Consider the following 27,661-nt stretch of genomic DNA (forward strand, 5'->3'; position numbering starts at 1 on the left):
TGGTAGTGTGATTTCGACTTCCTGTGGAAGAGGCAAAGAAACTCACGGCTGTCTTCTTGACAGGGCCTGAACCCTAGTAAGACAGGGAACGGCCTCAGTCATGGTCCTTTGGTAGATTGTTGACAACTTAGCGAAATAACGCTCATAATCACTGAGGGAAAACTCTGTATCAGGTTAACTGTCTACCCCCGCTGGGAATTCGTTTTACCTGGTTGCTTGCTAACCAGGTAACCTCGTAACGTTGCGTTACTTTGATAGGATAGCCATTCACTACGAAGAACCTCTACAATTTGATCCCTGTGTCTATGCCAAGATGTCAAACGCTGGTTTCAGTTCTCAAAATGGGGCAGGAGGACAGGCTTACGTAAATGGTAAGTGAATTTAAGAGTTGCATAATTTCTAAGATTTTCTCAAGTTCAAGCTTATTAGCTCCGCAGCTAGCTAGCGGTATGTTATCAATAATCGGGGTGGGTTAACGTAACCCGTTTAGCTTGCTATTGGCTAGCTAGTTAGCCTTTCGATAACGGTAGCATAAACTTTTCTCAGGATGTTGTGGATCCAGCCATTTAAGTTGGCTGACGTAGTGTTTCTCTAATAAATAACGTTAGCTAGATAGCTATGTGTAACAGACACGGCTAGCATATAGACGTAAATTGAGTGGTTTTGTAGTGGGATAGCCACTGATAGTAATACGTATTTAACACTGAACATCTGAACTGTTGAAAGCTGTTACCGCTAGCTTGCCAGTTGGTTGATTTGCGTAAAGCCAATCAACTCGGGAGCAACGAATTGGCCTTCGCCAGGCAGATGCGCTGTTTAGATACCTTTATCATTATTTATATGTAGATCACCTAGGTCGCGACTTTGAGGCATTTCAGTTAATAGTGGTGAGTCCAATGCACCTGTTGTTGATATACGACACAGCGATTGGGTCCGGTTATAGTCCCTAAGCCGTGAACGATTGTTCGCTCGCTAGCTTTCTAGCTAGCCAACGTTGGCGTTAACGTTACGTATTTCACATAATTGGAATTACCAAAGTTTGTATTAACAACTTGCTAATTAAGCTAGATATCTAGCGCTAGCCAATTAGCCTCTACAGCTATTATTTGGCGTAATGAAGATAACCAGGCGTGCTGTATAATATTAGCATAGTTGGTAGACCACTGGTGTACGAGGCCTGGTGCTTCGAAAGTTTCGTCTTGAGTTATCCTGGGGAGCGCTAGCCAAGCTACCTACCCAACTTCGGGGTCCCTGATTACGTTGCTGCTCTTTTGCTTATATTGTCACAATAGCAATGTTGATTTGTTAGCGAAAAGCCTTTCAACATTTGACATTCAACACCATTTGGCTTTCGTTTTCCTTAGGTAACGTTATCTATATGATGTCCATTACTTCTGAGCGATGCGGCAAACAGTTTCACTTATTTGGGGGTTGTATGTAGTAGTTTCACATATGCTAATCTAACGGTAGTCTCATACAGCACCTGCAACGACTCGTGCTTTTAATTGCTTATTTGAAATAGTCTAGATGAAGACCTATTGAGCAATCTCATCAGTGGAAGATCCAGATTTCACTCTACAATACCTTGCCTTGACGCTTTTGGCGCTCTTCGGCAGTGTACATGTGGCACATTTGAGTGATCCAGCTGTTTTGAAATCTTTCCAAAGGTTAGGCAGCGTTGATCTTTCACTGCTCATTTCTCTTTTCCCTGTGATCAGAATGCTGTGTTGTTGAGCCCTCTCGGTATGTCCTATCCAAGTTTCTGTCGTAAACTGTGTAAACTGTCAGTTCGGACAAATTTGTGTTTATTGTGCATGCCATGACTTGTGTTATGACGACGGATAATGTCTCTCTCATCAAGAGGTGGGAATTGTCCAGGTTTTTTGATGGCTATGTAAGTGGTTGTAGATTTTCTACTGCATGGTCATTGGGTCATCTTGTCTGACCATTGCTGAGTGTCTTGCAGAACTTATCTTTTTCTCCTGTTATCTCTCCCTCTTGGACCTTCTCCCTGTGAATTACAATCTTGGTGTTTGTAATTGACCTTTGAATTCAGAAACGGTTAGGGATATGTCAGATATGTTAGCAATCAATTGGGGAAGTAATCTATAGAGAGAGAGTATTTGTGAGTTAGCCTAATTTGAAGTAGGTCATTTCTTAAAGCTTTTTTTGACAAGGCAGTTTTTAGCCAGAGTTAAATTTTCATTGTGTCTTTTCTTTCAGTCTCCTGTTCAAGTCTCCACAAAATTGTTGTGAACGACAGGGATTGAGTTGGGAACACAGTGTGTCGTGTCATTGGAAAAAAGAGCAGACAGAGTTCCAAGCAAAGTACTCTGCTGTAGCCTAGACTCTTCAATCTAGTCTGTTAGTCTGTAACAAAGCCATGGTGTCTCTCAGTAATGTTGGTTGACCTTGGTGTCAGTATGTTCAGGTTGGAGGTTCTTGGTCAGGACTGGGTGGGTATATTGAATGAGCTGGAGCTTAGTCCTGGAGATTTTTCCTCAGCCCGGAAGTGCAGGGATTACACTGTTTGGCAGAGAGAGAGAGAGTCGTCTGCTAATCTTGCTATACCCCCTGCCCGAGCTCTTCTCTTTAGCCGAGTGTATCAGTGAACATAAGGACACTTAAGTCAATTACTGCAACAGTAGAATGTAGACTTAACAGATCACCTATATTTAGACAGACTGTAGTGGTATGGTTCTGTGTGCAGAGAAGCATTCTATTTGTGGTCTCTTGTGCTGTTGAGAAGTCTTTAATTTCCTTTAATTAAGACTTGGCCCACTGTAACGTTAACCTATCTGATTGGTGAGGCAGGTGATGTCACACTGATTACTGTTACTTGCTTAGTACTCTGGGCAACTTGCTGTGAATGTTCATGTGACACCAGTGTTTCCCATACATTGACTTATTTGTGGCGGCCCACCACAATATCAACACTGACCACCACACAATGATTTAAATTGGATGTAATTCTTTCAATGTAGAGCTATGTGCACCTTTGCACAGCCTCTCCTTGTCTTTCAACAAACCTACATGCATGTTTAAAGAAAACATTAACAATCTTGCAATTGTTGGCATGAAATTCGACTGGCTAAATTGTGCTTAAATCTGCATCATAACCACGCTGGGCTAATTTGTTAAAAACGGTTGCATTCAAGGTAATTCTGCAAACCTACCACCACAAATAGAATTCAATTCTGTGGGAAACACTGGACACACTATGATATTGCTCATTCTTGACATTTGTTGAATAACGATAGTAAATGGCAGACGTGACACCTGATGACTGTATTTATCGTCTATACAGTCTCTGGTGTCAACGTTAAAAAATAGTTCTTTTGTCCTTGACCGATGACTGTTCAGGTTTTAATTAAGCTAAAAGTGCACGCTAGTTTTGATCTTTGACTGTTTTGATTTTAACAAAGCTATAGAAAAAAGGCAAGTTTAGTTTTGATCTTTACCTTGTCTTTCTTTCCTTTTTTTTAGGCCCCTCACAAAGCCCTTTTCCAATGCAGCAAGTGAGCCAAGGTTATAGCACACCTGGTCAGCTCGGCTATCATAATCCAGTGCCTGCAAAGGCCCCCATGCCGCCGGGCCCTGGACTCTACAACGCTGTCCCTCCAGTCAGCTCCTATCAGAGTGGCCCCGGGCCCCACATGCCAGTCAGGCCGCAGATGGGAGGCCCGCCACCCATGCCCCCTGGTCCGATGCCCCCCGCTTCTCAGAACTCTGTGCCGTTCCCCACGGCATCAACAAACAACTACTACCCCAACGCTCAGAACCCCTCACCGTCCAGCTGGAACTACGGTGTGCGCCCTCCCATGGGCGTGGCGGGAACGCCGCCTCCGCAGCCAGGGAACCACGTGACGTCGACGTCATCGTCTCCCAGCCCAGTGCCGAACCTGCCCCCCTCTCAGGGGTTCAGTGCAGGACCCCCGCCAGGGCCCACTCTCACTCCCGACGCCTCGAGGCCCCCTGGACCCCCACTGCCTCCCGCCTCGCTCAACAGCTGGGCCCCACCAGGTAAGGAGCCAAGCGGAGCTGGCAGATCATGCACCTCGCTGTGTGTGTTTCTGTCTGTCTGTCAGTCTGATGGGACATTAGCATTATTATGACCGCCAAGGCAGCTGCCGGCGGTCATATAGGTTTAGTCAGATTTTTTTTTTTTTTTTTTTTTTTTTTTTTTTTTCGCGATGTCCAAATTTCCGTCAATGATTCCCGGACACTGAAAGACCGGGTAGACAAAAACTTGGTGGGCATGTAACCCTATATGGATAGCATGGAACCATCGATTTTTCTTTTGATCTGTAGCCCCCACGCTGGACTGCACCCCCTAAAGGAGGGTAGGGCAGACACAGTTTTCTGTGAATATCTCGAGAACCGTGGGTTTAGGAGGACCACCTTTTTTTTGTATGTTGATCTCAAGGGGCCATGTCAACCCATTCCATAACCACTAATTTCATGTATAGCGCCACCTAGTTAAACACAAAAAAGTAAAAATGAGGTGTTGTAATTGTAGGTATCTGTGACCTAACATAGTCAAAACTGCACGAAATTGGAAGTGTAGGATCATTTTGACACCTTCTGAATGCACGCCAAGTTTCGTGGAATTTTGTTCATGGGGGGCCACACAATAAATGAATTTCTGTTATATTACACCAACTGGCCTGTAGGTACGCTTTTTGTGAATATCTCGAGAACCGAGGGCCTAGGGAGGTCCACCTTTTTTGTATATGTTGGTCTTAAGGGGGGCATGCCTCAACCCATCCCATTACCACTTATTTCATGTATAGCCACCTAGTTAAAAATTAAAAAGCAAAAAATTAGGTGTTTTCATCTCAATATCTCTGGTTGACAAGGTCAAAACTGCACCTAAATTAAAAGTGTAGATCATTATGACACCCTCTGAATGCATGCCAGTTTTGTGTACTTGCTCATGGGGGCCTTACAATAAAATAATTTATGTGTACATTTAGTGACGATTACCAACAAGGATTCCCCGGACACTGAAAGACCGGGTAGACAAAACTTGGTGGGCATGTAACCCTATATGGATAGCATGGAACCATCGCTTTTTCGCTTTTGATCTGCAGCCCCCCCCCCCCGCTGGACTGCACCCCCGAAGGAGGGTAGGGCAGACACAGTTTTCTGAATATCTCAGAACCGTATATTTAGAGGACCACCTTTTTGTATGTTGATCTCAAGGGCCATGTCAACCCATTCCATAACCACTAATTTCATGTATAGCCACCACCTAGTTAAACACAAAAAGTAAAAAAATGAGGTGTTGTAATTGTAGGTATCTTCAGACTCCAACATAGTCAAACTGCACGGTAAATTGGAAGTGTAGGATCATTTTGACACCTTCTGAATGCACGCCAAGTTTCTCAAGGGAATTTTGTTCATGGGGGCCACACAATAAATGAATTTCTGTTATATTACACCAACTGGCCTGTAGGTGGTCGCTTTTTTGTGAATATCTCGAGAACCGTGAGGGCCTAGGAGGTCCACCTTTTTGTATGTTGGTCTTAAGGGGCATGTCAACCCATCCCATTACCACTTATTTCATGTATAGCCACCTAGTTAAAAATTAAAAAGCAAAAATTAGGTGTTTTCATCTCAATATCTCTGGCTGACAAGGTCAAAACTGCAATTTAAATTAAAAGTGTAGGATCATTATGACACCCTCTGAATGCATGCCAAGTTTTGTGTACTTTCGCTCATGGGGGCCTTACAATAAAATAATTTATGTGTACATTTAGTGACGTACACCAACAAGGATTCCCGGACACTGAAAGACCGGGTACACAAAACTTGGTGGGCATGTACCCCACATGGATAGCATGGAACCGCCATTTTTCGTTTTCATCTGCAGCCCCCGCTGGACTGGACCCCCTAAAGGAGGGTAGGGCAGACACAGTTCTCTGTGAATCTTTTATGGTATGTTGGTCTCAAGGGCTCCACATCAACCTGGCTCATAATCACTCATTTGTGATTTGCCCCCGTAAAAAAATGAAAATCGGTAGGATTAAAAGAAAGCCAAAATAAATATTCATCATCATCATCATCATGGCTGCATTTTCAGTATTGGCGAAGTAGTCGCTTGTCCACTAGATGGCGACGTTGCAGTGAGAGACGTAATTTTGTTGGAAGTTAAAAGTGGGTTGGAAAAACAATGGACGCTTCCATACAAGGACTGTAATTTACCGCAGCTTAACATCTAATAAGGATAGGACGATGTTCACATGAAGTGTAATTCCCATTTCTTCTTGAAGCCGAAATAAATCTGAGGATGTTTATCGGACATGCTTGGTTTTACTGCAGGTAATGCTAATCTTGTAATATCAATAAGGACCTAGGTAATGTTACCAAGTGAAGCGCTGGTTGAGTGATGGAGGCATTTGATTTATTGCATTTGTAGAAAACTATAAATGCGGTTATACCAAGCAAATGTATAGCAGCACTGTTTGTATCTTTCGACTGTCATTTATTGCACGTGCTACAAAAATCATTCTGTGCAATGGAAGATTTACCAACGTTACACCGGGTCTGATACAGTTTTGCCTATACATGCGTGAGACTGAGACGCCTGTTTATTTTGTTTTTTAAGCGTGCAGGGTGAGAGGGGAATCGATGTGCTTTGATTACAGCTTGGTAGTTGTAGTCTGTGAAATTAAAAGCACGCGTGTGAAGTATCCAAACAATGACACCTTCATTTCATTATGGCTGCTTTAGCAAAACACCTTAAGCTACTGTGTAGTGGGTCCCATTTAGAAGTGGCTACTTCATTCGCTTTTCCTTGACTCATGGAGCTACGTGAATGTTATTACAACTTTTCGCCACGCATATGACAGTTTAAGTCCGCTTGATACTGTAAGGCGTAAGCCATTGGTTTCAAAGGAGATTTTATTTGTGTCGCTAGCATAGCCTATTGACAATTTATGTTGTCAATAGGCCTACCTTATAATCCTACCTGTAGCTTAGGGGAAGCTAACAACTTTCTATTAGGATCTAGTTTGTTAGTTAGCGCTTTGTCATAACTCCCTGATGCATTTTTGCATTTAGAATAGCCAGAGCGTGTATATCTCAATCGGAAAATTAAACAATATCGGGTGCCTATGGACTAGGCTGGGTGAACCCAGCCTGATCTGCCCGCTATTTATTTTTTGATTTCTTAAAAGATTGAGCTTGGTCTGATGAAAGCCAGACTAGCCATGGACCTCAGTTAAACAATGCAAGGGAACATGAATCAGCCTATATTTGCACTAACAATAACGGACAAAAGCTCTTCAACTTTGGCCCGCTAAAATGTGTATGAACAGTCTAGCGACGATTTCATCAAGGCCCATTTGGACATGTCAGTTATTTGCACCACTGGTTAGATGTAAAACAGCATTTCGTTTCAGACTAGGCTACTGTTACTTAATTTGTGCATTAACAATAACGTTTCAGACTACTGTTACTTAATTTGTGCATTGACAATAAAGTATTACATGAACTAAAGATGACTAAAATCTTATGTAGAAGAAGAAACATTCACAAAAAATCCATCCATCCAAAATGACCTTTGTTTTTGATAGCTGTTGAAAACGGCATGGAACTGACAGAGATGTTTTTGTTTATAAATACATAAAAAATAAATAAATAAATAACATTATGCTGATACCTTTTGCTTTTCCCAAATACAATGTAGCCTACAGGTGTAAGTGACCTTTCATCAATCCAGTTGCAATGGATGAACTGTGATAAACTGCCCTACTTGTGATTGTTTAGAGATTTTAAAGGTTTTATAACAATTCTACATCTTCTTTGGCTATTCTACAATCTATTCACCTTTTCAGCACCAGTAGGGTACTTTCTGTGCAGCCAGTTACACACACTCAGGCATGCCAAACAAGCATACACAAAAGTTTCAAGAGTGGGGGATGGAGTAAAATATGGAGACAAATTGAAGTGTGATTTATTTTCGCAGAACGGATGTACAGGACTGAGCTGGCATATTTTGTACCGCTATATGGGCATCTAGTTATCCTTTGCTCATGCAGATTAACTTGTAATACCTGGTTGAACTTTATTGCTTTGCTGTAGTCTGAACTGAGAGTGCTGTCTTTGCTTACATCATACATTATCACTATATGAGTGATTCAGAACCCAGTTAAGTTAAAACTAGCAAGTCAGTAAGTGTGAGCGCGTTGCTTCATAAATTAGTCTGAAACATATCTTTGTAATTTACTTTAGATATCCGCACACTGCCTTGTATGCTCCCAGTTTAGTGGTAGGTTACAAAGTTTCGACCACTCAGGTCTTCGTCAGGTAACTTCACCTGAGTGGTCGAAACGTTGTAACCTACCATTAAACTGGGAGCATACAAGGCAGTGTACAGATATCTTTTCCTTTTTCTACGTATTTGCTAGTATCCAGCACCTCAAATTTTTATAATGCGTACATTTCTACACTACGATTTGTAATTTTCTTTCTTTTTGTGTGCTTGCTTACTAGTAGAATAGATCGCAGTCACAAAAGACAGGGAAGTATTTGAGACCAGTACATTCCTGGAGTGCTGATGGTAACGTAATACCACAGGGGTCTCCTGTTGCAACTTTGAGGTCATACATTTGTTCGGTTGACCACTTTTATCAGGATCACGTATCAGTGGAAAGTAAATCTGTGCACCTGAACTCCCATCTTAAATGAAGACTACATTAATGATAGCTTACTGCTTAGAATCATTGAAAATGCATGTGTAGAGGTGAAAAGAACAGTGTGTTTTTCGGTGAATGCGGTAGTTTAACTGACTTATCTGGTCACTATACCCAGCCTGCCATAACCAGAGTCCTGAGGGTTTCATTTTAACTTTATGCTCATATGGATATCCCATGAGAAGTGAAATCGGAGAAAATCAACAGGGACCCACTAGATAAACTTATCAGTACATCTCTGGCAGAGCCTATATCTTTAGGGGCTCTCATGTGAACTGATCACTGGAGCAGGCTCCTTTCCCTCTCATTCGTTTCACTGCTTGACATTACCACTTACTGAGTCAGCAACGTTAGCACCTTAGCGCTGCCGGCTATAAGGTTACTTGTGGTGGAGGGTAGGCCTAGCTTATCTCCTGGTTGTTTTTCGAAAAGGGAAAAACTGAGAAGATGTATTCAGATGTGGTAAACTACAATTTCATCGCTTAAAAACTGAGAAGGCACACTGAATAATTGAAAACTGAAAACTTGAATGCAACTTCAACTAGTGTCTGTAGAGTCTGAACAGTAGTTGAGGAAGAGCAGGATGAACAACAGCAGCCAGTTTAATTAGAGCCTAGGACTCAAAATTGACAGCAGAATGAGCTATTGTTACAAGATCCTTTGGTGTAAACAGTGTAAGACAAATGTGAGATGTCTAAAAAATAATGATAAACGTGACATAAAGTTAATTTGACAAATGCGGTGGGACAGATGATAATCTTAGACATAGTTAGGGCATAGTTGTGAAATATATGTGGAAAGTTAAACCATTGCACATAAAGGTGAATAGAGTCTACTAACATGACTGCAAAGTCTCAGGCACCACTGTTTGATAAATGCTTCAGATGTTAAAACACCAACAGACCAGTGTTTTGATCTGAGGTGCACTCTATGGATATAAAGCAGTGTAATCTGCAATGCATTATCTGGACCAAGACCACATAATACTTTGTGGAAGAGCATTCAAATCTTGAAATTAATTTTGTAATGTATTCAGGGGCGTTATTAGGGGATGGACAGGGACGCCCCCTTCTGGTGGTAGCTTGCGAATCACTGAAGATGGATATGATGAACATTCTGAAAACGAAATGAACTACAGTTGCACAGTGCACACTCACAGAAGGAGAATGCCTCATCATAGCCAGCGTGTTGAGCGCAGTGATCCAATGCTTTTGTGAGAAAGCACGCCATTTATGAAAGCAAGAATTTCTAGACCTTTACAAAGTATTACCGCTTTGTAAGTCATCATTAATAATACTAACACCGAACACACCTGGCTCTTACCCACTCAACCACACAGTTTGAGAGCCACTGCCGCTAAGCACTGTCGGCTAATGCACTAAGCTGGAAATCTGGTCGGATGGGCCTACATCTTGTTTTTTTTTAACACTATGATTTCCACACAAAATGTAATTTCTGTTGATAAAAACATAGCAAAATATTTTTATGGGTAACCTATGGCCATGTCCATGTCCATTTCCCTTGTGAGTTAAATGTTTTTTCATGCAGATGTCTGGATAATAAGTGAGGTAACAGATCATGCATGCATGTTTTAGGCATAGTATAGGTCCTATTCTCTGACTGAAAGTGTGCAGAAACTGCACATTTACTTAACTTTAATAATGGAAGAAAAAGATGTATTCACCATGAGTGCCAAGAGAATTGACCTAGTATGTTCAGGTCATGTAATTTTTATAATATGTCACTGTTTGTTCAGATAATAGAACTTGTAGAAAGCAATTTGTGACCACTTTAAAGCTAGACTCGCCTGCATATCTTCACAATTCATGATGAATGATTTATACAAACTCTCACTACCCTAATCATCACCTCACACATACCACCAGTGCATAGCACTCTCCTGGATACAGCTGTTGGATCAACAGTTCTGTCTAACAGCTAAATAATTTGCCGAACCTGCATGTATTTTAACGGTGTGGTAACACAAACAGGGGAATTTGGTACCAGAATTGTAGCCATGTTAAACTTGACTATGAAAGATGATTGATGATTGTCACACCTCCTTTTTTAGGGTCTGTTCCACCTCTGCCTATGAACGCAATGACTCCACAGACATACCAGCCGGGGAGGCCAGCGTACGGGCCCCCTCCAACAGCGGGACCCCCACCAGCCATGAGACCAACTCCGCCTCCCACCGGACCCCCCCTCGGCACAGCCACCCCTCCCCCACCCATGGCCCCCCAACATGAAGGTAGGACCCTAACAGAGCTCCCAGAATGCTCTCTGGCATCTCATCAGATACACCTTCAATGTCTGTGGCCAGTTTCCTGAACATGGGTTAAGCCTTAAGTCCTAGACTAAAAAGCCTCGGACGAGGCTTAATCGATGTACGTAAAAACCGGCTCACAATGTCTGAATATTGCTGTGTGTGAGATGTTTGTGTTTGACGTTGATGCACAAGTACACACTGACCGGCTTAAAACACCGCTTTTCCTCTCGCCATGGCAGCTGGTCCGAGTGGAAGTGTTTCTAGTAACGCATCAGCGTTCAATGATGTGGAGAACATGGACTGGGATGTTAATCAGTCAGGTGTGACTCAGTGGATGGATAGTGGTGCTGTCTTAGTGCTCGTTCAGTCACTAGAGGTCTTGTGATAGTTGTTGTTGTTGTTGTCCTAGTCAGTGGCGTACTGGTATAGACAGACAGACAGACAGACAGACAGACAGACAGACAGACAGACAGACAGACAGACAGACAGACAGACAGACAGACAGACAGACAGACAGACAGACAGACAGACAGACAGACAGACAGACAGACAGACAGACAGACAGACAGACAGACAGACAGACAGACAGACAGACAGACAGACAGACAGACAGACAGACAGACAGACAGACAGACAGACAGACAGACAGACAGACAGACAGACAGACAGACAGACAGACAGACAGACAGACAGACAGACAGACAGACAGACAGACAGACAGACAGACAGACAGACAGACAGACAGACAGACAGACAGACAGACAGACAGACAGACAGACAGACAGACAGACAGACAGACAGACAGACAGACAGACAGACAGACAGACAGACAGACAGACAGACAGACAGACAGACAGACAGACAGACAGACAGACAGACAGACAGACAGACAGACAGACAGACAGACAGACAGACAGACAGACAGACAGACAGACAGACAGACAGACAGACAGACAGACAGACAGACAGACAGACAGACAGACAGACAGACAGACAGACAGACAGACAGACAGACAGACAGACAGACAGACAGACAGACAGACAGACAGACAGACAGACAGACAGACAGACAGACAGACAGACAGACAGACAGACAGACAGACAGACAGACAGACAGACAGACAGACAGACAGACAGACAGACAGACAGACAGACAGACAGACAGACAGACAGACAGACAGACAGACAGACAGACAGACAGACAGACAGACAGACAGACAGACAGACAGACAGACAGACAGACAGACAGACAGACAGACAGACAGACAGACAGACAGACAGACAGACAGACAGACAGACAGACAGACAGACAGACAGACAGACAGACAGACAGACAGACAGACAGACAGACAGACAGACAGACAGACAGACAGACAGACAGACAGACAGACAGACAGACAGACAGACAGACAGACAGACAGACAGACACAGACAGACAGACAGACAGACTTGAATTAGGCACTGACCTGTTTTTTTCTTTTGTTGTTGTTTTTGTTGTTGCTAGCCATCGATGGGCCCTGCCCAGCTGAGTCCCTCAATGGCTGCGATGAGCCTGCAGTCTCAGACCCCAGACGCTCTGCGCGTGGTCAACCTCTTGCAGGAGCGGAACCTCCTCCCCCCCACTGCCATCGAGGCCCCCACGCCCTGCCTGCCACAGGACCTGCAGAAGGTCAACTGCAGTCCAGAGTGAGTGCACGGCCATGCTAGCCAGCCACCTGTATGCCAGCTGTATGCCAGCTGTACCAGCTTTGTGCCAGTCTAGAGACCAGTGGGTTTGTGTTGTGGTAGCTGATGGATAATGGGAGCTGTAAATCAGTAATAGAAACAGGCTGTACATCAGAAAATTTAAATGAGCGTTGTACAGTAAAGTGACTGGCCAGCATTAAGAACCAGCACCAGGATGATTTTGTGATTATCATGTCCAGAAGTGACTGAATTTGCTGCGAGAATTCTCAAAAATTGTCGTTGTTGCAGTATTATTATTATGACAGCTAATGTGGTCAATTGCAACCCTAAATTTGCATGAAATTGTATGAATTTGAGAAATTGCAAGAATGCAAAAGCCAGGAGGGACTGACTTAAATAATCAAGAGATCATTCTAAACAATAAAAGATCATCCTGTACTGCAGTGTATAGCATTTGTTGTGCACCTTGTAGATTCTATAAAAGCGCCCACCAATGCTGCTTCTACCAGTCTAGTCCTGTGCTGTTAGACCTGCAGCAGCTCTGAGTAAGAGCTGTCAGAACCTGTTTTCATTCATCTAGTGTGTCTGATGAACACTGAGAGAGGCATTGTTCTGGAAATGTCTATCAGTCTTTCAGCCTGTCCTGTCAGATTACCCTCATCACAAAGGGAATGTCTGAAGTGACTGCTTTATAAGAGAGATTACATCTGAACTGGGCTTGTGTCTCTTTGTATTAAACGCAAGCATAATTAAGGACATGGCCAGACTAGCTTTGAAACAATGTAGCTGTTTAACAGTAGCACAATTCAGTTATTCATTAGTAATTGTTTGGGCTCTGTGTCGTTGCAAATGAGAAGCTTTCCTACAGATCCAGAGTGATGTATGTATATTTTTGTCCCTCTCCTCTTGCCGTCCCTTGTGCAGGGTGTTCCGCAGCACTCTCACCAGCATCCCCCAGACGCAGGCCTTGCTTAACAAAGCCAAGCTGCCCCTCGGCTTGCTGCTCCACCCTTTCAAAGATCTCTCGGTAAGATGCCTGATTCTACACACACTCTTTTGCTCACCCGTACTTACTAGGGATGAGCTGATCCGATACTCAGGATCGGTAACGGTCCAATATTATACCTACTGTGTACCTACCCTCTAATTCCTTTAACCCCATTCATAAAACCCAATGAGTGCTCTAAATGAAATTGTCAAAGTGTGAATCATCACCTGAGAAGGCCTTCATCCTCTTTTTAGGATTTGCTGGGATCATTGCTGAACCGTCTTAGTATTAAGACATTTTGGTGTGAAAACTAGTGACCTAAACTACATGACGGGCATACAATAACCTTACAAAAACATTAAAATGAATTTGAGTATGACTCGGGTTGGCTAACCCTAAATTAATTGCCCTAAAAAAGTGGCGTACTCTTGTTTTGAAAGCCCACATTTTAGATCCTCTTGTGGGGTTCAAGCTAAGGACAGGAGGCCCTTTTCTTCCTGTGGTTTTGTTTGTGCGTGTGTGGTGATGTGCTCTCCTTGTTTGGGAATCTGCAGCAGCTTCCCGTGGTGACCTCCAGCACGATCGTCAGGTGTCGCTCCTGCAGAACCTACATCAACCCCTTTGTCTCATTTCTGGACCAGAGAAGATGGAAGTGCAACCTCTGCTACAGAGTCAATGACGGTCAGTGATGACATGGAATTAAATTGCATAAAGTGTGAGCTGTTGAGAGTTCAATGTGAGCCATAGTTTAGTGGCTTCGAGTGTTGGCCTGAGTGTTAACCACAAGGCACGCTGTTCCTCCTTCCAGTCCCAGAGGAATTCATGTACAACCCCGTCAGCAGATGCTACGGAGAGCCCCATAAAAGACCCGAGGTCCAGAACGCCACCATTGAGTTTATCGCTCCCTCTGAATACATGGTAATGTTCCATCGCCACACTGGTTCTGTCTCCTAACAATGCAGCGATGTGTTTTAATAGATCATGTGTTCTGTTTGTGAGTGCGTATCCGTGTGTATGAATGCTTGCATGTGTGTGTCTCTGTATGTGATATTCTGAGTGCTCTCTCATCTCAACTTTTATGGTCTTGTCTTGTCCACAGCTGCGACCACCCCAGCCAGCTGTTTATCTGTTTGTCCTCGATGTTTCCCACAATGCCGTGCAGACTGGATACATCGATGTTGTCTGTCAGTCGCTTCTCGAGAACCTCAACTCGTAAGTCAAGCTAATCATGTCAAATTATTGGATGCAGCATCCCTCCTTAAAACTCAATGCATTTTGAAGGCAGCCCATCTTTTCAGCTACCACAAAAACAGTTAAAGAAGCACTATGCAGGTCTGGTTATTCCTTTGCTGTTTCTGGGTTTTCGCCGGATTTGGGCTCGCATTTTTCACTACACAGCTCCCCCTGCAGCTTCGGAATAGGCGACAAATCAGGCGACATTCGAAGGCCGATCTAGATATCTTAATACACAACGAGAACCTGGATTCAGAACGCAAACAAACATGTTTGGTAGCAAGTGACTGCTACGCTATCAAGAAACCAAGCTAAACACATACAGGGCTCACAATAAAACGGTCGAGCAAACACATTGTTCAAGAGACTATAAAGCCATTAAAAAGACGAAGTTTACCCAAGGGCAGGCTACTTACAATTTCAACAGCAACAAAAGCCAAGTTGGCTTCCGTTTTGCAGTCTTCAGAGTCTCTCACTTGACGCCATTCCTCCAAAGCTTGCCCTATGTTCACTCGTGTCTGGTCTCTTTTTTTGTCAAACTCCCTTTTCTTCTTCTGTTCCTCCGTCAGTCATTTCTTGGGTTTCTTATTTGTCGATTGATCCATGATGAATGCAACAATTGCCTTGCAACTGGCTGTTTATCTAGCCGGTCCCATGTTTGGGGGTGTGTCTGCCGTAAAGCATTTTCGAAACTACAATCTGACTACATTTTCAAAGTGATTGGACACTTCCGCTGAGTCACATCCGGTTTTACCTGGACCGGGTCCAGAAAGTTGCATATTCGTTTTTTCCGTGGAGAAGCCAAACGACCCAGAAAGTGTTGTAGAACCATCAGAACGACTCTCAACCTGCATAATTAAAGTCATTTTTGCTAAAATTGTTGCATAGTGCTTCTTTAAGAGACCTGACACCACCGTTTTGCTATGTTTGGTATGTGATTCGTAAAAAGTGCTTTACTGATAAAGGTCTTGTTATTTCAGGCTTCCTGGGGATACTAGGACGAAGATTGGTTTCATAACCTTTGACAGTACGATCCACTTCTACAACCTCCAGGAAGGGCTCTCTCAGCCTCAGATGCTTATTGTGTCTGATATAGAAGGTATGTAAGGCTGGCAAGCTCCCAACAGGCACACAGCTTTACAGCAAACGCAAGGGCAGCAATAATGTATTTATTAACAGCAAAGTATAAAAGAAATGCACATACGTACCTATTCAGTTTGAGTGGCAGATTTGGGGTGCGTGATTTATTTTGCAAAAGTGTCTTTTCAAACAAACAGAAAAAGCATCTGTAATCTGATACTGTGGTTTTGTGCCTGTGGTTAGTTTGGCTAAATGGGGTCCGACAAGTTGGTTGCTGACTCATGCTAGTGTTTGCACAGAGATCCTCCAAGCCTAGAGCTGACTAGCCGGATCTAGAATCCAAAGGTTCTTAAGTCAGCTTTTCTTTAAACGGTCATCATGTGTGCCAACTTCCTTCTTCTTTTTCTTTTTAGTACGTCATTGCTTCTTTTTTTTAAGCTTTCGTCACAAAACGTTTCTTTTTTTGTGAGATGTGTTTGGTCAACTTTTGACCAGTTTCCAAGAAATTATTGCCTCATACACAGATAAAAAAAAAAATATGACAGTGGAGAGTGAGGACCGATTTGTGTGTTTGATATGAAGATTCATGTTCTTTTTTGTGTTCTTTGTAGATATATTTTTACCTACACCAGACAGCCTTTTAGTAAACTTCAATGAATGCAAAGAGGTAAGTTTGCTTTTGGGTTCTTTGCTTTGTGCTTTGCCATTTTATTTGGTGTTTTCTGCTAGTTGTACTCAATATAGTTCATATATAACGTGCTGTGTGGGTATTGTGTATGTGTGTGTGTGTATAGTTCATAAATAACGTGGTGTGTGTGTGTATATTGTGTGTATAGTTCATAAATAACGTGGTGTGTGTGTTTTGTGTGAATAGTTCATATATAACGTGGTGTGTGTGTGTGTGTGTTGTGTGTATAGTTCATATATAACGTGGTGTGTGGGTATTGTGTGTATAGTTCATATATAATGTGGTGTGTGGGTATTGTGTGTGTGTATTGGCAGTTGGTCCAGGACCTGCTGAAGAGTTTACCACAGATGTTCAGTAAGACGATGGAGACCCAGTCTGCCCTGGGCCCATCCCTGCAGGCCGCCTTCAAGCTGCTCTCGCCCACCGGGGGCCGTGTGTCCGTCTTCCAGACCCAGCTGCCCACTCTGGGCGTCGGGGCACTCAAGTCCAGAGAGGACCCTAACCAGAGGGCATCTGCCAAGGTGAGGGCCAGTCCGAGCCATCAGAATGGGCACTACACTCTGGCATCAAAGCATTGATTTTCAGATTAAATTTTATAGTTGCATCTCAATTTATTTTTGCATATTATAAAAAAGAGCAAAAATCAAAGGTCCTGCCCTCCTCTTGATCTGCAGTAGCTTAATAAGCCGTTAGAATGGGCACTACACTCTTGGCATCGAAGCACTGAGATTCCACAAAATCCTCCGCAATGCACCTTAACCTTGACTTTGACCTTGGCATTGTAGTGGTGGTGCTGGTTAAAAACTCTAACGCTGATGCAGCGCTGATGTCTGTCTGTTGTGTTGTCTAATGGTTTCTGTTGTGTTGTCTAATGGTTTGTTTCCCCTCTCGTGCTCTGGTCCCTAGGACATCCCGCATCTCTCACCTGCGACAGACTTCTACAAGAAGCTGGCTCTGGACTGTTCAGGACAGCAGGTGGCCGTGGATTTGTTTATGCTGAGTTCACAGTACTGTGACCTGGCCTCTTTGGGTAAGAACAGCAAAAAAAAGTGTGCGTTGGTTAATAAGTAGTAAACGAGAAAGACGTGTATGGCTTTTATCCCAGACTTCCAGCGTGATTCCCTTGCATTTATTTCTGGGCTCGAGCAGTTAGCCATTACTAGATACTATTGTTTGTATGCTGTTCCATAGAACTTTTGTTATTTGGGAAACGTTTAAATGGCGAGGAGTGGATGACTTGGTTGGGGTGAACCTATTTGTCAGGGCGCTGACGTCCTCCTCCCTGTTCTCCCTCCGTACAGGCTGCATATCCAGGTACTCAGCAGGAAGTGTGCACTATTACCCCTCCTACCACAACCAACACAACCCTGCCCAGACGGAGCGCTTCCAGAAAGACCTCAAGAGATACCTGACCCGCAAGATTGGCTTTGAGGCCGTGATGAGGATACGATGCACTAAAGGTGAAGTCTCCATGGTCCTTGTTCAGAAATTGCTGATCGCACGTCAACCTTTCTTCCCCTGTAAATTTATGTAATTTAGTCACATTCCCCTCAAAATATTTTGTGTTTCTTTTTCTCTCAAATGAGAACACTAATGTTGTGATCTGAAGCGTGTCTGCGGTCAGTTCAGCGATTGGTGGAAACCTAATTCTCTCGTTTGGCATCCTCAGGCCTCTCCATACACACTTTCCACGGGAACTTCTTTGTGCGCTCGACGGACTTGCTCTCGCTGCCCAACGTGAACCCGGATGCTGGTTTCGCCGTGCAGATGTCCATCGAGGAGAACCTGGTGGACATGCAGGTTGTCTCCTTCCAGGCTGCGTTGCTCTACACGTCCAGCAAAGGTATCCATGACATTCATGAGCCACCAATGGCTGTTGCCATGACACGTCAATATTCAGAAATCTGGTTTTCTATTTTCGGCCGACGCTGCATTGTTTTTTTGCATTTGCATTGCATTTTAATATGATGGTAAACAGTGGCTTCTGCATCCTAAGCCATATAAAAGTAAAGTTAGATTTTTTTTCTTTCAGTCAAACATTATATTGAATATCCATATGGACTGCAGAATTGTCAACATTTCGAAAGAAGTAGAAGTTGAAGAATATTCTAGTTAGCCTGCTGAGACTGCGTTAAGTTGTTATGTAAACAGAATGCACAGAAGATAAAAACTGGACGGAGGTAGGGTTTCAGGAATAAGGTGGATAGTCCACTCTTCACCAGTACCACAGCAGGATGGCCTCTGCTGCCTCTCAGCTGGAGTGTCACTCTAGACTAGAGGCTGTGGTCAGTGGTGAAGGCATGGTTGGAAGTTTTTGTTTGAATTTGTAGGAACATCTAGTTATACAGGTTTCTTGTGATCAGTCTGCTCTTTGTGTTGATCAGTGTGTAAATAATGATGGACTTTTGTTCTGTTGAAATGAAGCCAAACGTCCTTCGTCAGAGTTTGTGTAGTAATCAGAAAATTGGTACCTTGAAGGTGCTCTCTCAATTTACTGCAATTATTATTTACATGCATATGCACCAATGGCTCATATGTAAACCACACACTAAAAACTTACTTTCTTAAATTAATATAGCTTATTGTGTCCAGTTGCTTAATAACAAAGTTATTACACACCATGGGACAATATAGTCCCATGGTGTGTAGATTTAAGCAATAAGCCCCGCGAGGCCGTAGGTGACTCTGATTCTACAACAGCTAAGGGGCGTTGTTAGGCATGACGCGCTAGCAGAGTGCCTAAAACCCCCCCTTAGCTGTTGTAGAATCAGTGTAACCTACAGACTCGAGTGGCTTATTGCTTTTCTAAAACTCTTACTATAAATACCTGGCAAAGTTTCAGAAAGTAAAGGCACAGCAACTAGAAATGGAACTGATTTCCAGCAACTAGAAATGGAACTGATTTGTTCATAGATAATCACTCTTCTGCCAAGAAATATATTTCCTCTATCTGAATGGTTGCCAAGCAACATCGAGACGCAGCTACTTTAACGTTTGTATCAAGTTATGGTAGCGCAGTAATATAAAACGAAATGCAGTCAAGGTGTATGTTTATGCTGGATTTTACAACAGCATTTAACGCCAATCACAATCAAGAACCGGAACTATCAGTTTTAGAATATTAATTAATCACGTCTTGCAGATTGCAGTCAACATGTGATGTTATGCATGTGATGCTAAACACCAAAATGCGCATTTAGAAATGTCACAAGACACTTAAAACCCCCACGTTATGAGGTGTGTACGGAACTGCTTAAAGGTGTGAAATGGCCAAGATCAGATCCTTCCTACCTAAGATGTGTACAGGGTCGAGACATGTCTTCCAGTGGCCTCGCTTGGACGATGGACGTGCACTGTCCATCTTTATTTTCAGATGTATTTGTGTAGCCACTATCCTGTGGTCAGTTTCTCTTGCTGAGGTGTGCATTTGTGTGTTTCTCAGGTGAAAGAAGGATCCGAGTGCACACCATGTGTCTACCCGTGGTCAACTCTCTGTCGGACATCTTTGCTGGAGCTGATGTACAAGCCATCACCGGCCTTCTGGCCAGCATGGGTAAGCATCACTGGATGGACAAAAATTCCATACTGATGTTGCATATACTACAACTCGTGCATTCTTCAGTTTGTCCTCCTGGTTTATGCCATGATAATCAAGCATACTACCAATCATCATCGGCTGTTGGTATTTTGGGGCAGCCGTGGCCCACTGGTTAGCACTCCGGACCTGTGACCGGAGGGTTGCCGGTTCGAGCCCCGACCAGTGGGAACGGCTGAAGTGCCCTTGAGCAAGGCACCTAACCCCTCACTGCTCCCCGAGCGCCGCTGTTGTAGCAGGCAGCTCACTGCGCTGGGATAAGTGTGTGCTTCACCTCACTGTGTGTTCATTGTGTGCTGAGTGTGTTTCACTAATTCACGGATTGGGATAAATGCAGAGACCAAATTTCCATCACGGGATCAAAAGAGTATATATACTTATACTTACTTATACTTCACATGCTGGCTAGACTTTTTGCCAGAACCACGCCTTACAGGGAGGCTACACCAGGCACGTAACTGAATGGAGCATCTGCTGCAATAATTAGCTTAAACAATTATCAATGCAACTGACTGCACCAGACATGATAGCGATGGCTACATTTGAAAAACAGTCTTCTAAAGCTATTTTTACGCTCTTCGAACCGAATGTTTCAATTACGCACCTGGTCTCTCTGTTAGTCTCAACCTTGTCCTGCCTAGTAGCCACTTACTCCACTTCATATTGAAAGATATCTTCTATAATTAGTTATAATCAGTGGTTTACAGCCTCCAGTCATCTTATTCAGTGCAGTGTGTCCTTAATGGAAAGCCTCATACCAGGTTAGTAATGTTACTGTGGGTGTTTTTCCCCCTCTCTCTTTAGCTGTTGATCGCTCCGTGACGGCCAGCTTGAGTGACGCCCGAGACGCGATGACCAATGCTGTGATTGACTCGTTGGCCTCGTACCGCACCGCTGTGCTGACCATCCAGCAGCCCGGGCTGCTGTCCCCCACCTGCCTGCGTCTCTTCCCCCTCTACATCCTCGCCCTGCTCAAACAGGTAAGTGGACGCCTGTCCAATGCACACCTACACACCTATCCAGTGCACACCTACACACCTGTCCAGTGCACACCTACACACAGCTCTGTCTTTCTGTGAATTTTGTTACTCACGTTAATTAATTAAGGGACAGTGTGGAATGTTTTCAGTTGTTTGTTAACTAAATTAACATTTCCCATTTATGAAATGTGGCCTCATTCATGTTTAATTACCACCACCACCAATTCGAAGCATACCAATTGGCTTAGAAATCGGCATTTACATATACATAGTGCTTGGAAACGCTCCATCTACGTGCGCCATTTTAATTATAACGGTGACCAGTTAGGGACATTTGCGTAATACAGCTCTGTCTTTGGCAAGCAAAGAAAAACTTTATCTTGGATTCATCTGCTGAATTTCCCTACATTCAGCGATGTAAGTTATGAATCAATTTTCTACAAGATACATGTATTCCTAACATTCCTACATTGACATTGCAATTTCCAACAAAACAGATGAAGAAAAAATAACTTCAGTTACTGTCACTGTCTCAGCAAGACCTAAAGTACAGGTGTCCAGTTCAAGGATATATTTTATTTTATGGAGTTTATTACCACATACATCTCTGGAAAAAAATAAGACCACTGCACATTTTTCTGATGTCATCCTTTGGTTGCTGACATTCAAATGAGTTGACTGCTGCAAATTTGAATATGACGTCAACTCATTCGAATGTCACTCAGCAACCGTAGGATGCCATCAGAAAAATGTACAGTGGTCTCTTAAGCTGTATATTTATCAGCAAGTTTTTAATTATTAAGTATAAATTCTTCCTGCTGATGAAAACCATGATTTGATCCAAGATGAATACTCTGTACACAGAGGAACTGCAAACTCTGAAACTCTGAAGCTCCCCTTATCTGAACATATGAATTGCACTGAGTTAATGTGCTTCTTGATTTTCTTGTCGGATGTTTCCAGATTGCCTTCCGGACAGGCACCAGTACTCGACTGGACGACCGTGTGTTCGCCATGTGTCAGCTGAAGTACCAGCCACTGGCTTACCTCATGCTCATGATCCACCCAGCACTGTACCGTGTGGATGACCTGACCGACGAGGTAAGGCCAACGAACAGCAATGGAGGATGTGTATAGTGAGTGTACCGCTCCATCTTAATTAACTCACATGGCCATTCCTTTAACTGGATGGACCACTTTGTTAAAAACCTAAACCTGAATGTGTGTGTGCATAAATCCACATGGTGGCAGTGTTAAAGGAATAAATGCCACATTCACCAATAACAGGTGGAATTCGAGGGAGAGTACAGCTGAGGTAATGGTATCCTTCCAAGACGGGTTTATTTGTGTCCGATTAGATGTTCGTTTGTCGTTATGACTAACTGTGGCCGCCAGCACACTCTGCAAAGAGAACACTGTCCACAAATGTAAATATTTTCTTCCTGCGTGGGTTTATCTGCTGGGTTGGTCCCGCTCCAGTTTCAGATGGAAACAGTGTCCCCTTTCAAAACATTTCCGATTTTGACTGTGTTGTGTTGTGCTGTGCTGTGTTGACTGTGGAGATGGTTTATGAAATGTCATCCTGTTCAGAAGGCCTCATGTACACAAAGTTCAGTTTGTTTATGGTCTTTGCCGTCTTTTGTTTCTGGTGTCAAGTGCTTCGTAAGGGCACTGCTGTGGAAGTGTCACTGCTGAGCTGTTCTGTTCTGCTCTCTGGTCCGTAGGGGGCGCTGAATGTCAGTGACCGCACCATCCCCCAGCCTCGCGTGTTGCAGCTGTCTGTGGAGAAGCTGAGCAGAGAAGGAGCCTTCCTCATGGACACTGGCTCGGTAAACACACGCCTCCCACTCACCCCACTCTCCATATCTGTGAACACTCTTAAAACGAATGTGGTGAAAACAACACGTGGTGTTTTTCACACATCTGTGTCCAGATAGGGACAGCACAAACACATTGCTTTTGTTATTCGTTACACAGTAGGTGTTGAAAATAACACAACTTGCATTGTTTTTAACACATCTCTATGTCCAGATAGGGACAACACAGGTTGTGGTGTTTCCAACACATTTGTTTTAAGAGTGTAGACAGATGCTATAGGTCTCTTGATCACCTAAAGCTTATCTAGCATGAAGGATATGGTGGAGAGGAATTTTGTCAATCTTGTCAATTTTGTCAATCTTTTTTCTTTGTCCTAGGTGATGTATTTATGGGTGGGAAGGAACTGCAATCCTCAGTTCTTAACTCAAGTCCTTGGGGTTCCAAGCTATGCAGCTCTTCCCCAGAATATGGTAAGACAAGGAGGGATTTTGTCAATTGCATTCCAGTAATCTAGTACTACACAATGTCGTCTTTTCACTTAAAGGTTGTATCAGCGATTTCAGTCCCAAAAAAGACCCAAACATAAATGATCACATTCATCTAATCTTTCCTAACGATCCGCTAGCTGTCTGCCCCATAAGCAGGCCGTCAAAAAAAAGCATCTTTGTAGGCAGCCTAGGCGCCGAGATATGCACACAAAAACAATTCCTATCAACAAGGGTTGGCAAACCACTCAAAGGCAAAATAAAGTGTTTCAACCAATAACCGACGAGATGCGCGATTAGGAGAGTTTTAATTGCACGGGAGGGAGTAGCGAGCTAGCTTTCTGTTTTGTTTGAACAACAACAGAAGTGACTTAGAAAAGAAATGTCTGTCAGATCACTGAAGGACTGAAAATGATGGTTTCTCTGTATCTCTCTTGGCTATGTTGCGGTTTTGTAGTAAATTAACTGCAAAGTCCCTACCATTACCCTGTACAAGATATTCAAACCCTATGGGCAGCGGGGACCCATAATAATAAATTAAAGTAAATATAAGTAGTAAATAATTAGATTTACGATTGCTCACAGCTGTACCTGTCAGTGAATCCAACCATGGATGTGACTGCATGTTTTATGTACAGTGTCCTTGGGTACCTTGAAAGGCGCTAATAAATAAATAAAATGTATTATTATTACTAGGGCTGTCAATCGATTAAAAATGTTTTTATCTAATTAATTACATACTCTGTGATTAATTAATCTAAATTAATCACATATATAATTTTTGCGGTGAAAGTATTTTAAATATTTAAATGAATCATTGAATAATCAGCATTAGTGACATTAAAGTCTTTTATTATTATTTTCACTGTTCAAATAATGGCCATAATAATCTATGATATGACCTTATATGCTGAGGAAATAAATTCAACAGTGCTTCGGGAAGAAGTTTTTTTTTTTTTCACATACAAGCCATTTCAGGGCACAGATATAACCTAGGGGACACAATGAAAATAAATTAACACTCCCCTCAATGTCAACACTTATTTCTTTGCATTGATGTGTGACTATAGAGTTGATGAACTCCGATGATATGCAAATTCCTTGCTGCAGACATTTTCAGGCCATTTTTTTAAAGTAAACGTTCCAATCAATGATCCAGGCAGCACGTTTTCTTCTCCTTCATTTTACAGTCTAATTTTTACTGACTAGAACGGCTCGGGGTCAAAGGTCATACGGAATCTTATTTTTTTTAATCAGTTATTTTTTCTCAAATTAATTAATCGAAATTAATCAGTTATTTTGACAGCCCTAATTATTACTATTACTTATTTAATATGCAAGTTGCACGCTCCACTACATTGTGATAGCGTTGCAATTAAATGTATATGGCAATGTAATGCTGTTCAGAATGTTAATGTATAGCAAAGGTTTCTGCAACAATGTCAAGCAGAGGAATCATTTTTGTAAAAGTGTTGCATGACTCTGCCGGGATCATCTGCTGTGGAAAAACATGCTGTTTTCTGTTATCCTCAGACTCAGCTCCCAGAACTGGACACTGCTGAGTCCACAAGGACGAGAGCATTCGTCGGCTGGCTACGGGAACAGAGGCCATTTTATCCCACCTTACATGTCATCAAGTATGTGAAAACTAGGTTTACTACTTGCAGTTAGCTATTACTCAAGAAACAACTTTTCTGTAGAAAACTGCTGCTGCTGTATATTGTTTTGTATTCATTTTTTAATATTTCAAAGACCAAAAAACAAATCGATTAATTGAGAAGACAATGGCCAGATTAATCAACCATGAAAAAGATAAATGTTAGCTGCAGCCCTACTTCATAGATGCATAAAGGAACTCTTGTGCCCTTAAATGACCACTATAACTGTCGATATGACATTCATTTTATCTATCTTTTTTTTTTCTGCTGCAGGGATGATAGCCAGCTGAAGGCTAACTTCATGCAGAGCATGGTTGAGGATCGAACAGAGTCGGCGCTTTCCTATTATGAGTTCCTTCTCCACGTGCAGCAGCAAATCTCCAAATAAGATGGTGCTGCAGGCGAGAGGGTTGGGAGGGGGTGCGGTGGGGGTCAACGCGAGGAGTATGCAGTTGTTCTGGCAGTATTGATGGGGTGGGGTTGGGGTGGTGTGAGGACAGTGAGAATGTGTCCGACCGTGTGACTGGCGTTCAGACTCCGAGCCTGTTGGTACATTCTGAAGGACAACACCACCATTTCTCTCTCTCTCTTTGTGTATCTTCTCATCAGTTCCCCTGGAGACAGACTGGTCCACTTGGCTGCTTATTCTCAAATCAAACTTCTTATTCAACATGTCAATGATGAGGGGCAGATTGTTGATTTCCTAGTAGCATGTGGAAATCATTTGGGGGGGTGGGGATAAAAATAATAATGCATCCATGTAGGTCGATAAATCAAGTATTTGACCTTCTCGGGAGAGACAGTATGGAGACATTCAGATGATGAAGCACAGTTGTACTTACTAATAATAAAGTAAAGTATGTATCACACTAAAGTCTTTTGAGCTCCTAGCTCAATGTAGAGCTATACTGAGGGGCACAGTCAGTAATAAAGTAATGCTTTATGGTATGACAGAACGGCATACATATTCTCTTATTTCGATCACTGCTATTGTCAGTCGAACAAATCCACAGACTTGCAATGACAAAAGAAATGTGGCAGATGGAAGTTAGAAAAAAAAGGGGTGGCCTCACTCCTTTTGTAATATTTTGCTGTGAGTACATTGATCAAGTGGAATGCTGTCTTCACCTTGTGGTTTCTGGCAGTCACTCTGTGAAAAATTTCAAACTTTTCATGTTTTTATTTTATTTCCTTTTCGTTTGTTAATTTATGAGAATCCCATTCTAATTACATCTGTGTTTGCCTTGTATGGGAACTCAGTTTTTTTAGGCTTCTGTTAAAAGGCAAGACATTATGTATATGAAATGTTTTAATATAATAGGATATGGGAAATTTCTTTAACAGACATAACAAAGCCATTTGATCTTTAATCATGCTTTATTAAAAACTTGTATATTGAAAAGTACATTATAATGATAAAGATGGATTTTAGTATGACCTTAAGGTGAATTTATGATAAAAAAAATAAACTGGTTGGGCCTTTTATATCTAGTGGTTGTTCTGTCGTAAATGAAGGACTATTTTACTTAATCCATTTCTTTTCTGATAAATGTTGTCTCTGCATACACATTTTGTTCTTTCAAAATGACTTACGTTTTCTCTCAAGTTTTAATCAAACAATAGGAGTGTATCACAGAAAACATTCAAACTGTGATAAAGAATCCAGTTACATGTAGTGTTAAGTTCTTCTGGTGTGTGAAATGTCATGTTATAATTTAAGTGTTTCTTAATTGTAATGCTGAAGAAATAAGTTATGAATGATGGTGAAGATTGGACTATACTTTTGATTTGCTTCTTTATGTGTAATAATCAAAATCTACCAAAACCTTTTAACTTCCCAAGATAAAACAATGTTTTCCCCATGTAATTTTGATACTGCTTTCCGTCTCAGAGATGATAAAGCTCACTAAATCCTCAGCGCAACAGAGTTTTTTTGTACTTTTTATATCAGGTCTCAAGTTGGTTTGTTTCTCTTAAAGGAACTGAATTAATATATCAGTCAATGACTGGCTTGAGGGAGGGAAAAAACCTATTTGTACCTAGCTGACAACTAGTTTTGTAAATGTGTCTTAAAATTAAAGCAGAATTCAGTATAAAACTGTAGCAAATTGTGAGACTTATTAAAGTTGCTCTAAGCGATGTTACGCAGTCTATAAGCTAAAACATTTTTTGTCACATACAGCAAACATCACCTCACCATCCACTAGCCCTGTGTACTGGATACACTAAAAAACGTGGTCTCTGGACAGACAAGGCTCCAAAAGCGGCAACAAAAACAACCTGGACCAGCCTAGACCACAAATGTATAACAAACTGTTCCAGCCAATCACTGACAAGATGCATGTTTAGGAGAGTTTCCATTGCACGGGAGGGAGGGAGGGGAAGGGAGTAACGAGCTAGCTCTCTGTTTTGCTTGAACATCATCAGAAGTGATGTTACCCAACATTGCTTAGAGAACTTTTAACCCTTGTAAGGTGTTTGG

The 27,661-nt window shown here is 42.5% G+C and overlaps 1 protein-coding gene across 1 annotated transcript; it reads left to right on the forward strand.

The window, feature by feature from the left end:
* Nucleotides 1-27,096, forward strand: sec24a (SEC24 homolog A, COPII coat complex component). Its single transcript, XM_048268382.1, has 22 exons — nucleotides 1-371; nucleotides 3,487-4,023; nucleotides 10,771-10,950; nucleotides 11,208-11,323; nucleotides 12,473-12,654; nucleotides 13,579-13,681; nucleotides 14,197-14,323; nucleotides 14,451-14,560; nucleotides 14,742-14,854; nucleotides 15,856-15,974; nucleotides 16,567-16,622; nucleotides 16,958-17,164; nucleotides 17,550-17,673; nucleotides 17,945-18,103; nucleotides 18,313-18,486; nucleotides 20,086-20,196; nucleotides 21,043-21,218; nucleotides 22,182-22,319; nucleotides 22,943-23,047; nucleotides 23,414-23,506; nucleotides 25,055-25,158; nucleotides 25,453-27,096. The coding sequence occupies exons 1-22, from the start codon at nucleotides 314-316 to the stop codon at nucleotides 25,565-25,567; spliced, it is 3,207 nt and encodes a 1,068-aa protein (XP_048124339.1). The 5' UTR covers nucleotides 1-313; the 3' UTR covers nucleotides 25,568-27,096.
* Nucleotides 27,097-27,661: the final 565 nt, after the last annotated feature.

This window comes from Alosa alosa, chromosome 2 (genome assembly GCF_017589495.1).
Source record: "Alosa alosa isolate M-15738 ecotype Scorff River chromosome 2, AALO_Geno_1.1, whole genome shotgun sequence".
Classification (NCBI taxonomy): Eukaryota; Metazoa; Chordata; class Actinopteri; order Clupeiformes; family Clupeidae; genus Alosa; species Alosa alosa.